Raw genomic sequence first — 15,667 nt, forward strand, 5'->3', positions numbered from 1 at the left:
CCTATCTTCTTCTTGTCCACTCTCCTCATTCTACGCAATGTATGGTACTTTAAGACTTTAAGATAGCATAGCTGGACTAAATTAGTGGGACAGATGAAGCTTCTCCATCTTGTCAGATAGGTCTGTTACATTAGATACACGCGTAAAAACAACACTCACACACACACGTTCTTTATCACATCCCAAAAACAAGACGTGGACAGTGGTTGGCCTGCTTATGTCACTAATAACTGGCCAATTATACTCGGTCGCGTGTTAGTCCAACCTCTGTAAGATAAATGTGAAGAAGATAAATATGAACTATTTACTGATATCGGGGCTCGTTGTGACGGAGGCCCTGCGAGGGCTCACTCCGAGTCCAGCGCTGCCATACTTCACCTGTGACTTACTGTAAATAAATACCTTGTCTGTGAACTCAAGATTTCTCCGGCTTGTTCTTGCGCTTCCATTGAAAGAAACGGGCTGACAGTTTTATACTCTAAATAAGGTTGTGATGCCAGTCTTTAGAAATCTAGAATCAAGGCAGAAAATCTTCCCTTTTTCACAAGAAAAATGTCAAAACAGCCTCTTAAAGTGAAACTATGCGTTCAAACATTAACAGAAAGTAGAAATATCTAAAAAAGTGACAAACGTATAAACCAACAGCATCCTACAACCCCATCGTTTAAAACAGTGGTTGTTGTTTATTTTTTAGTTCAGCATATCGGGTTAAAAAAGTTTTAGTTACAAGTGTGCAAAGAAAAGAAATCAGACTTTTTTTTTTTACAGAGGACAGCTGAAGTGTAAGAAAATACAGTGATAAATATGAACCGTAACTTCCTACTGTTCCCGGTAAAAATGGATTGTCTAATACATTCTGTCATATAACTTCATAATACAACCATTACATATTCTGTGAGGTCGTTTCCTTTTTAGCACTTCAAAATCATTTCCATTAAATGTTTTACATCCAGTTTAAAAACATACTAGTGACAGGGGATAGCACTGACATTTATAAATGAGAACAAATAAAAAGGTGTCTTTAGCTTAAAGGTCTTATCTAATTTGGATGCTTAAACGTGTTGTAAAAGATGTTATATAGTAAAATAAAATCTCTACTCCTCTGCCTTGACTTTTATGATTAGTCGCTGCTGTTGACCGCTACACAAATAATTCAGTGTCTCCGAAGAAAACCAACAGAAATTGCGTTTACGCGAAACCATTTATCTGTAAGTTTTGGTAAATCATGTGAGATTGCGTTAACCGTCAACATAGCCCATAACCCTGCTGCGCTGTAGTGGTAGGTGCCGTGAAGCTAATTTCACAGTAAATTGCATCGATGCCTTCATCTTGCCTTTGCCCAATTCTACTCACAGCTTCACATTTGAGCACAACTGAGACTAAACTCCTTGCTCCCCTCGTCTTCCTTTCTTCTGTTAGGACAAGAGAATCTTGACAGCGTAGAGCAGTATCCCACCCAAACCAGCAGTGGCAGCGATGGCGATGACCCTCACTAAAAGGAAGTCCATTGAGTCCTCCAGCTTTGTGTGGAGCCGCAGGACCTGCCGGTGGGTGTCCTCCCGGTTGCCTGAGTTCTCGATAACATGATTGGCCAAGCCGCGCTTTTCATTGAGCGGCATCTGTGCAGCCACACGCTGCTTTGCCTGCTCCTGGGTCAGGTCGTCCCTCTGCATCAAGCGCTGCAGCTGAGTGGCAGGGTCGCTGAAAAGGGGCAAACAATGGAGGGTTATTTTTCTGGTGAAAAAACTGGCGGGTCATGTTAAGAAGGCACAGAGACAGCTGGAGAAGGGTAACAAGTAACTCGCGAAACTGGACTTAACGGCCTGCCCGTCAAAAGCAAACCTCGAAATATCTAATCTAATACGAAAGCACTAAACAAAGATGCTGAAAGTGAAACTGTGTAGAGATTGATGAAACTGAGAGGTGGTCTTACCAATAGACTACCACAGTGTGGTTCAGAAACTTAGTGAGACGTCTGGTTTCAAAAAGAAGCGGCACATCCAGCACCACATAGCGGTACCCTGAAGGAGTCATCATGAAACAATGAATTAATGTCAGCACATTTACTCTCTGCGCAAACACCAGTAACACATTTAAGTTACAAATAACAACTGGAGCATAAAATTGGTTTGAGGAATCAATGTGTGGAGGAGTCTGCAACACAATTTATTTATTTATTTTTTAATAATATTGCTGAGAATATTTTCAAATATCTCTTATGAGCACATTTTCTAATGCTTTGCGAAAAGCAAAATCAGCCTTGGTTCACTTTCAGCTGATCATCTGCCATTTCTTTTTCCTGTTGACCTCCACCGAGCCAAACGTCACTCCACCCTCACCTCTGAGAAAGTAGAACAGGATCTCTTTGAGCATCAATTTGTGAATCTCTGGGTGGGTGATGGAGTTCAGCAGCTTCCTCTTTTCCTCACTGGCAAAGATGATTTGGCCCAACTTCTTCCTGTCGATCTCCCCGTTCTCCAGAAGAATCTCTGGCCCGAAGTGGTAGACGATGCGGGAGTAGGCAGAAGTGTGTGGCTCCACCACTGATGTTCGAGAAAAGGCAGCAACGTTTGGTATTTTCCATTTTGCTATTGTCTAATTAACCAGACACTGTATCAAATTAAAATATGGATTCTTAGATCATTGAAGCACTGAATAGGGTGATAAACGAAACAATTAGTGTTAAAAAAAAAAAAAAGGTATGCTAGTACCTGAAAAAAATAATTGAAACAATTTTGCATCAGACTCATCACCCGAGTGTAATTAAATCATTTGCATAATATCTTTTATTATATTTCCTTCATGCAGCTAAACACTCTTCACTCACTTTTGTGACCTTTCTATCTTTACTACATAACTAAAACATCATGCCCGCAGCCAGCAGAGACATCCATCATGATTCATACACTCTCTCCAAGCATTTGTCTTAATGAACCACGTTTATCTGAGTGACAGTCGCCCGAAGAGGAAGACTTTGAGTGGATGACACTTTTGACCACCATTTCATGTTGAATTTGAACTCACTGTTCAAATTGGAGTAGTTTGCAGGGGACATGTATCAACCCACCTTTCCTGGCCACAACGTCAGCGTCAATAATGGGGCTCCCGAGCTCCCGTAGCATTGAAGACACACTGCTTTTTCCTGAGGCAATACCTCCCGTTAGTCCCACCAGGTACATCTGAACGCACAGACGGGAAGATTAATTCAGTCAGTCAAGTAATAAGGCTGTTTGGTCTTTGTTGGCAACTAATGAAATTAAATGGAAATTTAAAAAGAAAAAAAGTGTAACGATCAGAGGACTGGATTTGCAAAATAAGATTAAATAAATGAACATGAAATCTTTCAAAATCAAGTGTTAAAACACAGGAGGAAACAAAAGCTAAGGCGCACGTATTGCTATGCAGCAGCTCATTACATCATTAAAAGACTTTCAAAGTCCTCACCTGGCAAAGGCAAAACAAGACAGGCTAGCAGGGGAACATACTTAGCTCTTCTCACAATTTTCTCAACTTTTTCTGGAAGGGCTGCACTTGAAATTGGACACTTCACCCCAGCAGCTCCCCAATATTAATGTCCAGGTGAAACCATGTGGGAACAAATCAGGTAATTCTCCAGAGAATTCACAGCAACAAAGTAAGAGTAGCTAAAACCAAAACACATGTACATGAAGGACATACAAGTCGTGCTCTGCCTACTGTGGACTGTAGCCAGATGTTATATCACAGATATCTTGTGGAGAATTTTCTGCCGTTTCGTGCATGCGTGAAGCAACTGAGGACAGAACCTGCACCTGAATGTTTTCCCATGGTCATGTGTGAAAACATCTCATAAAACGTCCAAAGCTGATTTACCACAACATCAACTCCACTGACAAGCAAACTGAATAATACTGCTCATCTTGTTACAATGTAATGATATGTGCCAACTAGTTTTTGCAGACTAGGCCAGGAGAACAGCACTGGGTCTTAAAAAAAAAAAATGCAAAGAGAGGGCTCAAAGCTCACACAAAGAGTCAGGGGTGTTCACACAATCACCAAACTCCTGTTCAATGTATTCCCTATCCCAAAGACCCTACAGGGCCAAAACAAATCTATAGGTGACATCCTGCTACACCCTTAGATGTTCTTTGTCCACATCCTTGCAACTTTGCATAATTTTATACACCAAAAACCTGAACATTGAATAAAGCCAACCTCTGTTTTGTTGACACATTTAGTTCAAATCTGCTGCATGTTTTAACCCCTGGTGTCTCGCTATAACACGCCCCCTGCTGTAGAAGTGGTGAGCTACATTTTGAGTTACGTATCAGCTGTCGGAACTTGTTGACAAACTGGTTTGATTGGTCAGAATATCAGATTTAAAGTAATTCTTTACCATATGCCAAACACTGACAAGGCACAGCAGCTCAAAATAAACCATCCTGTGACTTGTTACCAAACTCGAGTTAACTTGTTATTACTACAAAAACAGACAGTTGAGGATTTTTTTTTTTCGTTTTACCTTGTGGAGGTGATAAGACTCTTTATATCGACAGTAGAAATCCGTGCAGGGACACAGTGCAGTTGCTCTGGAGAAGTAAACAGAAAGGAAAGCTGACAAGCTAACGCTAGAACAAGTGCCGTTCAGGTCGAAACGACCACGGACAACCAGTCACACGACACTACCACCATCTTCACAAAGTAAAGGCAAGTTTGCAGACTACAGGTTGGAGACAGTCGTGTGACTGAACACTGCTGTCTCCAACTCTGACTTGCACTATATTGACTGCTAACAACCTAGCTTCTTAGCTTGACAAGGGCCACCTCAAAATTATACCGACATCTCTTCCTGTACTGTCGTTAGTTCCGCCTGAGCGATTAAAAGTTCCCACCCTCTCAGCTGTTCAACTCAATGACACCAACGTGCTCATCAGCGTGTTTATTTCGAAGCAAAACAAATATTTGCAGATATCGAAATATCAGTACAACAGGGTAAATCAATTATTTTCCTTCCTGAGATAAAAAAATAAAATAAAAAATGAAGAAAAAAAGTGCATTTAAAGTTTTTCCATAAAATGAAATAAGTCCATTCTAGTGAAAGGAAAAAAAACTAATCTTCTGCTTTCTGATCAATACTTCTTTTTGGCATCTCCGAGGCACCACGCAGACAAGAGGAATCGTGGGAATGTTTGGATCTTTTTCCTCTGTGGACCGTTTCACCTCCATTGTCCCCTTCCTCGCGCTCCAGTCGGCCTCTTTTGACAAAATGGTTAATCCTCGACTCCAGACTCTCACAACACGGACGCTCCAGCAGTGGCCGGTAGTTTCTCTGCCTGCTGCCTTCTATCAGCCGGCAATGGTTAGAGGACACACCACCTGTGGAGGGAGAGTAGCCACATATTTTACGTATGGCCCCACAGACCCTCAAACTGCAGACATTTTGATACGTTTAGGCAGGAGATGCCCAGGCAAGGCCATTATTCCCCCTTTATTTTCTTTAATTAAATGTGCCAGACAGCCATAACAGTGAGCAATACTGCAATATGCAAGCATTCAGTAACTACCTGATCTACACTGACCGCTGCTGATGTAAAGCTAAAGTCAAAATGTCAAAAAGCTGCCGGGCCACCAAACGATGGCCGTCAAAATGGACACTTCTGTTATTTTATATTCTGTTATTTATCCTACTTTGTTGTGTTTTTCTCCTACGGTATGTTTACAGCAGCATTGTCATGGATCAAATTATTCGTAAAAGGGGTGAGACGACATTTATTACTGATGTTGAGAAATAACCAGACCTACATAACCAACGATCCTGTCAGAAATATTTCTCTTTCGGCAAGTTTAAACAGCACATGTCCACACAGGAGTTTAAACCAATGTCTCAGGGTGGCTGAAAACCTTTCAATGCCAAACCTCTTGTTGTATAATACAAACTGTTTTAGCAATGCCAAAGTACTTCGTTAAAATATCACAATTAAAATAAGTTTTAAACTTAAAACCCTCACCTCTTTCTTCCAAACCGCGGATCATCCCGTGCAGAACATGGGCCTTGACTATGCTCTGGGTCCAGTGTTGCTGCAGCGACGACAGGACGTGGTTCACCTCTTCGGTCTCCTGTCGCCAGCTCAAACCTTCAAAGCAGCAGTCGTACAGCACCAGAGGATAGTCCACAGCCATGCTGACGACCGCAGTTCAAACAGATGCAACTCTGAGTTAATGATTATTATTACTGCTCAACTTTGCAAACCAGGTCTTTTAATACCCCTGCCAAAAAAAACAACGCAATAGCAGTCACTTCACCTGTATTGGGGCTTTCTGGGGTTCTTCTCAACATCCAGGAGTTGATCTATTATATCTGGAGCTTCAAGCTTCTGCCCAATCAAAAGAAGCACTGCCATCATACAGCGAACCTGCAGCAAAACACGGGAAATTTACTGCCCATAAAAAGGTACTACTCTTTGAAATAGATTTATTACGTTGCAATTTCTAAACCTGTCCAACTGTTATTAACACTTTCTACATTAAAAAAAAAAACATTTTCTTGCTAAAAGAATAAATGAAAAATAATGAATAATAAATAAAGTCATTTCTGAAAATCCCATGTTATATCGACTCTGACAGATCTTCACTTTAAAGTGTCCTTCTGACTAAATGACACATTTCACTGGATATGAGGAAATTATTTTCATTTAATTTACAACCTAATACTTCAATAAATGAACAGACGAGGTTTAATTTCCTGTATCTAAATGTTCATTCCAGGTCAGACTGATTCTGAGGCTATTTCTTATATCCTGCATATTTGCGCATCGCTACATAAGAAGAGACAGGACGCCTTCTTGTTTCCTGGCTTTACTCAAACCCACGTTTTAGCCAGCTGTCGTGCTGCTCATTGTTTTCTCTGGTACTCACTGAACAGGAAGCGTGATCATGTACCGACTCTTTGTGTTTGTACATTAAGAGAGGGGACAATGTAAGGTGAGGGTGTGTGTAATAGAAAGTCAGGTGCTGACCTACAGTGCTGCATATAGATCCACAGTTAATACTTTTGACAGTGAAAGACAGCTAAATATTCAAAGAGTTATTCAATATATGTGGCATTAATCTACGCAGGTGGCCCGCCAAAATATTAAAGTCGTGTGGGAAACTGACAAATCATATCTATTGGCTTATCTTTTCTGTTTTTTTTTGAGGAGCTGAGATCAAATTTAGGAGAGCTTGAGCAACGCTAGAAAGAGACTTACAATAAACAGACCGATTCATTCTAATGTGAACAAATACATCCCAGGTAATTGTTTCTTGGTACCTGATGATAAAGGAAGGCTAATCCCTTGATCTCAAACACGAAAAGGTCATACTGGTCTGTGCTGGAGACGTGTTGGGGCTGCACAGGCTTGACCGTTACTGACAGGATGGTCCTCTCAAACTGCAGGACTCCGTTGCCGACATCCATTTTACACAGGTTGCGAAAGTCATGACTCCCCTCATATCTGTTGGGTGCCAAGAAGTCCCTAAAATCAGAATTTCATGGGGATACGCTGGCATTTCTGAATGTGTGTCTTCGTCACCCACCTCTTTGCAGTTTCTGCCATCAACGCCACATCCAAGGATCCTCGGGGGAAGTAGTAACGGTATGTGCGCGACTGGCAGTCAAAGCGTGCGCTGAAGCCCTCTGCAACCGGTGCCCAGTCCAGGATCTGAATGTCCTGAGGCAGCACTCTGTTCAGCATCTTCACATAGGGAAGCTCAGAGGTAGATGCTTTCGACTTGGTGCTAATGTCAATATTTTCAGGGAGGGTTACACCCAGTCCTCCACAAAACTGTGTGGATCGCAAGTCAATGGTTATGACCTGCAGATTGGAAACAAATTGAGTTGCTGTGATTCCAAATTCCTGAATAATAAATGTGAGATTTGCCATTTTCAGACTGTAAATCATAATCTCAAGGGACTCACTTGGGAGAAAGCACTAACTCCTTTGTCGGTGCGGCCACAGCGATGGTAATTGGAGCTCTGCCGCTCCTGAATCAGCCGGGTCTTCAGCAAAGCTTCAAAAAGCCTGGCCTCCACAGTGTTGTCCGTGTTCTCCTGAACTGCAAACCCCTGGTAGGCCCATCCTTGGTAAGCGAGTCGCAGAGCCACATGGCGCCGGGGATGTGCAGAAAAGTCAAAGGGACGCTCTTTGCCTGATTTCTTTCTCTCCTTCTTTCTGCTGCCAGTGTTCCCGTCAGACCTGCACTCTGTGTTTTCTTTAGGAGATGAACTGGACATTATTTCCAGCTCATCTCCAGCTCCACTGCTCTCCTTCAGCTGGGACTTGAGCTTTTCCAGCTCCGTCTCCAGCTCCTTTATTCTCTGGATTAAAGCATCTGACATGTTGCTTGATGGAAAGAATTGAAAAAAAACAGACAAGAAAAAAAATATTTAATGTGGAGTAAAATTAGTTTTAAAAAATGTTTACCACCATGGTTTGCCAACCACATATATGGATTTAAAAATGCATGTAGTGATGCATTGTGCGTGTGTTGTTTGTCTTTGTAATGTAAAAGCAAGCCAGGCAACATGCCCTTTACATTTATTTTACTCAGTTACCAGCTAGCTGAAGTTTCTCACGAATGAAGTATGTAGCGGTATTTAGCGCCGGTATTTACAAACTTGACCCATTGAAATAGAAATTATTAAGTCTAATGTTGGTTGTAACTCATATCACAATAAATGAAAGTTTTTACCTTTATTTTAGGACTCAAAGTTGCTCATGTAGCTCCAGTTTTCAGTCAACAGTATGACTTGCACACACGCTGCTTTCCGTGCTGATTAGCCGCTGAAAGAGTCAACCGGTTTGGCAAGCACACACACTTCCTTCGAAGGCTTTCTGGGAAATGTAGTTTATTACCCAAAGTAGCCAACTGTAAAAAGGCTTGAGACAGGCGCTTGAGAAATGTTGCAATTTCTCAGTTTTTACGTTTAAACAAAATACTTTAGATTAATATGATTACATTTTATTTAGAAAAAAATAATTAATTTATTCTTTTTAAAGTAATAATTCATAGCAAGTTGAGACAATAATTTTTAAAAAAAATTTAAAAGGGGGGGGGGGGGGGGTCTGGAGGAGTGTTATATTCTATACTATGTTACTGCCATTTACTTTTTGAGGTTACAAAGATTTTGCCTCTTCGGATTACTCATACCAGAATAGAGATGCATAATCGAAATCAAACTGCAGCTCAGCTCAGATCAGAGGTGCATAGGCTCAAAAAAGTTCTTCATGACAAGTGATCAGTTTTCCTGGTGGGGCAGAAAGGCCTTTTAAAGAAATTCTCCCAAAATCAGCTATTATACAAGGACAAACTTGACCACACTACATCACCCAATGTATATCACATATTTATTGCATACTCATAGTAAGGTGGGAATGTAAGATTAGTATTACAGATGTTTCCAATGTCATCATAACTGATCAAACAGCTTTCCTTAGTTAGAAATCTTACTGGAAAGGACACAACTGGAGAATGTAAAAATATGATAAGGTTTTCAAGCAGATCAATAATCACACAAGTGTATATAGAAGTAGTCTGGGAGTAATGAAACAGAGTCTGGTAAAGCAAATCAAATAGATCAGAGGTGTTTATAGAGTGCAAGATGTCTGAGATGATGAATTAGCTAATGTCTTCATAGTTCTTTCGTTTTATGTCCAAACACAAGCACAAGCCTAATATCACTCCAAAGACCTGTAACAAGCAAAAAAATAAATAAAAAAAGAGTTAGCTACTGTTATTTTCACAGAAAAATGTAGAATTAAAAAAAAAAGAGTCTGGCTAAGGAAGATGACCACATCACTATTGCACATATAAAAATGTTAAAATACTTCATACCTCTCCAATTCCAAGGCCAATGCAGACAGCACCGACCCAAACCAAATTCTTCAACAGAAACTGCTTGATGGCTATGACACACCCCTAAAGAGGAGGACACAGTCCTGAAATGTTTGTTCACAGAAAATTGAGGAAACTGTTATGTTGGGATTTCCCAGCCGACCTTTTTGTACACTTTCTCCTTGTCCTGTCCACAGCCTTGACTCTTCAATGTGCAACAGGAATCTGGCACGGCATCGTGGTTTTCCCAGCCTACACTTTGGGACCAGTCAGCGTAACTGCTTGCACCACAGCATTTGAACTGCAAGAACAAGTTATGATACAATGGTATCAGCTACTCAGTGTAATTTCCATAAAAAAGATTCTTCATGGAAGATACCCTGTTGATTTGTGTAACTTTACGATCTACTTTTACATAAAGATTAACTGTGTTCCTTCCCTTTGTTGCTCCTCATTTTACAGCATAATCACATTCAGGAGCAATTTCCTTGCAGCCAACATGGCGTAGGTGTTCAATTAAGTGTTGAAATAAATGTCTTAATGTGCTTATGGGCAAGGGAAGATCTCTTTTTGGAATAACTGAAAACATTCTTTTGTCTTTTCATTTGTTGTTGTGCAGGTTTTGGATGTTGAAAGTTTCAAATCATTTCAATCAATCAATCAATCAATTTTATTTATAAAGCACATTTTAAATAAACGCAAAGGTTACCAAAGTGCTGTACATTAAAATAAACACAATAAAAACATCATTAAACAAAACTGTGCACATAAAATAAACAACCTAGACGGTGGTAAAAGCCAAAGAAAAGAGGGGAGTTTTAAGACGACTTTTAAAACAGGACAAGGAAGGGGCCTGCCTAATGTGCAGCGGCAGCTCATTCCAGAGCCTAGGGGCAGCAACAGAAAATGCTCATTTGTACACATGTGTTTATGGAAACCATAAATATGTACAGTCTCACGATTTCTCAATAAATGTTTTGACAACAACACTGACCCCAATCCTTATTCTGTATGAGCATTATTAAACAGCAAACCAGCCTACATCTGGAGGTTGGAGGGGTGGTGGTTTTTCAATCCGAGCGCATGGATTATCATTGCAAAACCGAGAGCACAGTTAAATAATCCACTAGCACGGAATCCTGTTGGCACTTGCTGGGATTTTAAACCCCCCTCTCTTTCCTCCTAAAGTATCACAAGGTAGTAAAAAAAGAAGAAATCTGATTATACAAATTTCATGGTTTCTAAAGACATGGAATGTCAGCTTTCTTTTTTCTTTCCTTCTTTATCTATTTTGGCGACTGGGCTGATAGGAACTACATCCATGAAGTTTTATTATTGTTGCACTGGTTCATGCACAGTTAGCACAATTATCCTGTATAGAGTCAAGACGTAACTCAACACATCCTCTCCTCACATCTCTAACACCCTAACCTGCACTTACTTTGTATTCTCATACTGGTACTACTTTTGCTCTGTCATTGGAACAGATATGTATAGATTTTGCACAGATGAGGGTTTTCTTCGTCTGACCTTGAACAATGTTCCTCCGTTGTAAGTTGCTTTAGATAAAAGCGCCTGCTAGACAATTGAATGTAAATGTAAAATCTCAATGTATATCATACAGATCCTTACGTAGATGTTGATGCAGATAGCGTGAAATGGCCTTTGCAATTCCATATACATTTCATATTGTCTATTCATATGCTCTTGCAGAGCACCTTTCAATCTTAGTTGCTCTGCAAGACAAATTATCGTGTTTTTCTCATTCATTAACAACAACGGAGCTACCATGCAAGGGTTCTCTCTGGCATCATTAGCAACTTTGGGTTTAATGTTTTCCCAAGTGACACTTAAACACGGGGAGGGACTGAGGATCACACTACCAACCTTCCAGGTTGCCTTTTGACAACACCTGTGTTATCACCTGATCACCTCTTCTGAAGTGTGGCATTGTTTGATAAGCCAGTTACCACAAACTCATTTCTCATGACTCAGTCATTTTTCCTTTGATTAGGATAAACTGCTCTGCAAATATTTCTGTCATGTACCACGCATTCTCTCCAGTCTCTGAAGCATCACTTATATCTACAAAACGTAAAGCTCTGCATGTGTCACCTTTTCCTGAATCCTGTCGATGGCGTGTCTCTTCTCCGGGCTGTATTCATTGATCACCCGTTGTGCTTTGGTGTTCAGAGCACTATTCATCTGAGTCATCTGTAGAAGGACAGTCTACAGAGAAAATAAGATTAAAATATTGTCTTGATGGCACTAGAGCTTTGTTTTTTTTTCAAAGTAATGTCACCTCTATTATCCCTTCAGAGGTACTGCTATTTTTTTGACCTTGATCTCAAGCGGTCCCCTTTGGGAAGGATTAGTTTCTCACCCTGCTGCGAAGTATATAAAAGGCAGCTCCTGTGAATATCTCCAAAAGGATGATCACTATCAGAATGCAGATGAACTAGTTAATGGAGAAACAGAGAGAGAGAAATCAGTTCCATCTCTGTTTAATGATCTTATGTCATATGGAGGACATGATCTCAAACCCAATCAGGAGCAGATGATACTTACACAAGCCACCATGGAGGAATTGTTAATGAATGCCCCAAAATGGCCCAAGATGGATACGAGGGCGATGGTGACACCCACTGCAATGAGGACTATAGCAATCTTAGACAAGCCGTTCCCTGCAAAGGTTCCCATCTGTGCGTAAGTCGAATATTGCAGCGCTCCAATTGTGATAAGGGCAACCCCTGATGCCTGAAAAACAAGTTTAACAACTCAACATTAATGCTGTGCTGTATAGCAACATTAAACCCCATGAACCCAGTTCTGCTTTTAATGTAATGGCAGTCTCCTGCTAACCTAAATGATTGAGAGGAAAAACTAACGGCAAAGCGAGTCGAAGAATGGTCTAGCTTTGCTCACAATTAATGACATTTATGTGTGAATCGTTGGCATAATTGAGGTGCAGTACTGTGTAGAAGTCGTCTTTATATATTGCTCCAAAGGAGCCAGACTTCCTGGAAATCTTCTTAAACTTTTCTTGAGCGATAGCGCTCCAGGCTTTCGAAAGTTCTTTCAGTTGTTTTTATTTGGGCATTGGCTGCTTTTCATTCACTTTCAGTCCAGTTCTTAAACCTGACTATTTTCAGATGATTGTATATTTGATTGATAACTAACTGAAATATTGCTCTAGTCCAGTAAGGTAACAGTAGCAGCAGTAGTGGCACAAAGACTACATTTTTGCCAGTTTCTTTAGTTCCAGCTACAGAAAATGTCAAAGATAACAGTATTTTTGGAAGACATAGAATGTAGCTCTGGACCAAAAAGGAAGGGAAACCGGGAGAAAAGTCTGAGGTATGCCACATGACACAAGAAGTGGACTGAAAATCATTGGTAACAGTTCTCATTGAGCGGTAAATCCTCCCCAGAGCCCGGAGCTCAACATTATTGGAGCAATGTGGGATCATCTTAACGAAACATAAGGCAACAAACATGCAAAGAAGAGCTTTGGAATGTCTTTCAAGAAGCCTGGAGAACTATTCCTAAAGACTACTTAAAGAAATGACAAGAAAGCTTGTCAAAGAGGGTTCAGGCTGTGTTGAAGAATGAAGGTGCTCAAACCAAATATTGACTTTCAAGCTTGTTTGGATTGTACAAACTCTATTTTGCTAATTCCATTTGGTTTTGCACATTTTGAATAAATCGCTGCACCCATTTCATAATACTAATACCAAATACTACATGAAATATCAACCCCTCTGTCCCTACCTTTGCCTTTAGCTGTATACAGTAACCACATCAGTCACTGGATTCTCACAGAAATATCGAGCTTCCTGCACTTCTCAAAGACAACTTTTCAGTTTGTGAAGTAATCATTACAAGTTGTCCCTCTTTCAAACACTTTGCAATTGTAATTGATGAGCAATTAATTTGGCAAAATCCAAATATACAGTGTACAAACTTTCTTTGCCTCCTCTACCTCCTCTACTCTTCCTATTACTATATCTACTATTCCTGCTCAACTTTTCACAAAATCAAGGATATGAGCTTTGGAAAGTCCCACTCTCTTTTACTCTGTTTGTTGTATTCACCAACCCGATCCTGGGCTCTCTCCACACATTCATTCAAAAACGAAACAAGTGCCTTTACTTACCAAGAAGAGCGTGTTGAAGAAAATAAACACACATTTGATGCTGCAGAAACCGCACATTGTGAGGCCTCGGTGTAGTCACTGTTGTGTTAAAGTTAGATAAGGAAAAGGGGAAAAGTTGTTGTCTTCCCTCGATCAAGGTGTGAAAAGAAGCAGTCTAAGCTCCAAGTGCAGTTCAGTGGCGAGCGTCCTACAACCATATGAAAATGAACCGGAGGCCTGATAACATTTAAATTGATGTATCAGATGAAAATATAAAGTTCCTGTTCAAATATTTGCATAGTAGCATTACATACTGCTGATTCGAAGAAGAGCTGAACAAAAGTGCTAATCTAACAGTAGGCAGTCTGCTATAAATGGACAGGTAAAGCGTACCTGGGACTGCAGGTAACACACATCCAGGAGACACAAAACATTCGCAAAAAAACTATCCAACTTTGTATCTTACAGATGTTTGCACTATCCAGGGTCTCTTTGTAGCTGCCGTAGCCAATTTGCATATCTCTCTCCTGTTGCAGCTTTGTTTTTTTCTCATTTCTCATGACCCTTTATCTTCATTATAGTATTTTTGTGTATCTTTTTGGAATACTTTCCAGTTGGCAATCAGGGGTTGTTTCCCCAGCCCCAGTTTGCATGATTCCTTCGGTCACTGGCGTCATAAGAAATAAGAAAAGCCTTCCTGCAGAGTTTATGCATTCATTTTAAACTGTGGTGCAAAATATTACAATACTGTGAACGGAGTGAACCTATATATAGATTACAATAAACAAAAGTGTAACAAGAAGACAGGAGAAGATTTTTAAAAACACAGTTTTTATTCATCTTTATGACGACAAAAGAGCTCTCTGATCGGTGTAGTTGTTCAGCTTGTTTGTTTTGTTGCTTGTGTATTGTGTAAGCTTATTGTGCATGAGGGACATGTGTAGGCCTGAGCAACAGGGAAAGGAAGAGCGATTGTGAAAGACAACGTACAAATTACAATATAATACACACAAGCACAATGTCAAAAACTGTTCAGCACATGTCTGAGCTCCTTCACCAACTTATGGATGTGGAGCCTGCAGAAAAGTCAGTTAGACTCCACACGCTGGAAAAGGGCCGAGGCCTTTGGCTGCAGCATGGAGAGAGCTGAAGGGACGCCAGAATGTCTTCTGTTCCTCACTGCTTCAATCTCCTCGGCCCCCTCGGTGGTTTCGCTTTTTTCCCCTTTCCTGCTTTCCTTAGAGCTCAAGCCAGAGTGCATCAGGCTGTGAGGAGGCATGCTGCTTTGTAATTTCAGACATAGCATCAAAAACTTCCCTCTGTTTCTCCTTCTGTCCTTATAAACTACTAAATCACGACAGGATCTTTGGATGTATTTTCAGGGAAGCGTGATGGTAAAACAGACTTGGCTGAGTCAAGACGTTTTTCTGACAAAGCTCTAATTACAGTGGACAAAGAGGGCTGCCTGTCTGTCAAGAGACTCGTTTATCGGCCGTCCAGTTGGCAAGGGACATTTATGAGCACTCGTGTGGTTTTGTCTTTCTTCTTCTTAACACTCATTCTCTGTTCATTCAACTATGTCGGCCTTTTCACATTTGCCTGCAAAGAAATTCAGAGAGAAGAGATAATGGTAATGGTTAATAGCATTGACTCTCCATAACCAGTTGATCACTTCTGCTG

General features: G+C 40.6%; 3 protein-coding genes across 3 annotated transcripts; all 3 read right to left on the reverse strand.

Annotated features, from left to right (window-relative positions):
* Positions 1–644: 644 nt before the first annotated feature.
* On the reverse strand, positions 645–4,798 carry dcakd (dephospho-CoA kinase domain containing). Its single transcript, XM_075457682.1, has 5 exons — positions 4,502–4,798; positions 3,068–3,179; positions 2,340–2,543; positions 1,934–2,021; positions 645–1,701 (listed from the first exon to the last, which is right to left on the reverse strand). Exons 2-5 carry the CDS (start codon positions 3,177–3,179, stop codon positions 1,416–1,418), a joined length of 690 nt encoding a protein of 229 aa, XP_075313797.1. The 5' UTR covers positions 4,502–4,798; the 3' UTR covers positions 645–1,415.
* A 91-nt stretch (positions 4,799–4,889) lies between these two features.
* Positions 4,890–8,794, reverse strand: pus3 (pseudouridylate synthase 3). Its single transcript, XM_075457681.1, has 7 exons — positions 8,710–8,794; positions 7,937–8,360; positions 7,555–7,832; positions 7,289–7,472; positions 6,283–6,392; positions 5,988–6,160; positions 4,890–5,355 (listed from the first exon to the last, which is right to left on the reverse strand). The coding sequence occupies exons 2-7, from the start codon at positions 8,354–8,356 to the stop codon at positions 5,090–5,092; spliced, it is 1,431 nt and encodes a 476-aa protein (XP_075313796.1). The 5' UTR covers positions 8,357–8,360; positions 8,710–8,794; the 3' UTR covers positions 4,890–5,089.
* Positions 8,795–9,352: 558 nt separating this feature from the next.
* On the reverse strand, positions 9,353–14,184 carry LOC142374105 (CD63 antigen-like). The gene is made up of 7 exons (XM_075457632.1): positions 14,009–14,184; positions 12,421–12,609; positions 12,236–12,310; positions 11,968–12,081; positions 10,016–10,153; positions 9,853–9,936; positions 9,353–9,708 (listed from the first exon to the last, which is right to left on the reverse strand). Exons 1-7 carry the CDS (start codon positions 14,063–14,065, stop codon positions 9,637–9,639), a joined length of 729 nt encoding a protein of 242 aa, XP_075313747.1. The 5' UTR covers positions 14,066–14,184; the 3' UTR covers positions 9,353–9,636.
* Between the last annotated feature and the right edge of the window lie 1,483 nt (positions 14,185–15,667).

This window comes from Odontesthes bonariensis, chromosome 23, assembly GCF_027942865.1.
Source record: "Odontesthes bonariensis isolate fOdoBon6 chromosome 23, fOdoBon6.hap1, whole genome shotgun sequence".
Taxonomy (NCBI): Eukaryota; Metazoa; Chordata; class Actinopteri; order Atheriniformes; family Atherinopsidae; genus Odontesthes; species Odontesthes bonariensis.

Excerpts from the sequence above, each read along its gene's own strand:
- dcakd (XM_075457682.1), bottom strand. The coding sequence starts at position 3,179 with ATGTACCTGGTGGGACTAACGGGAGGTATTGCCTCAGGAAAAAGCAGT. Across the intron at positions 2,544-3,067 it reads TGACGTTGTGGCCAGGAAAG|TGGTGGAGCCACACACTTCT; the intron begins GTGGGTTGATAC and ends CTCGAACATCAG. Across the intron at positions 1,702-1,933 it reads CACACTGTGGTAGTCTATTG|CGACCCTGCCACTCAGCTGC; the intron begins GTAAGACCACCT and ends GCCCCTTTTCAG.
- pus3 (XM_075457681.1), bottom strand. The coding sequence starts at position 8,356 with ATGTCAGATGCTTTAATCCAGAGAATAAAGGAGCTGGAGACGGAGCTG. Across the intron at positions 7,833-7,936 it reads GAGTTAGTGCTTTCTCCCAA|GTCATAACCATTGACTTGCG; the intron begins GTGAGTCCCTTG and ends TCCAATCTGCAG. Across the intron at positions 6,393-7,288 it reads TAGCCTTCCTTTATCATCAG|GTTCGCTGTATGATGGCAGT; the intron begins GTACCAAGAAAC and ends GTTTTGCTGCAG.
- LOC142374105 (XM_075457632.1), bottom strand. The coding sequence starts at position 14,065 with ATGTGCGGTTTCTGCAGCATCAAATGTGTGTTTATTTTCTTCAACACG. Across the intron at positions 12,311-12,420 it reads ATTCCTCCATGGTGGCTTGT|TTCATCTGCATTCTGATAGT; the intron begins GTAAGTATCATC and ends TCCATTAACTAG. Across the intron at positions 9,709-9,852 it reads TTGGCCTTGGAATTGGAGAG|GTCTTTGGAGTGATATTAGG; the intron begins GTATGAAGTATT and ends TGCTTGTTACAG.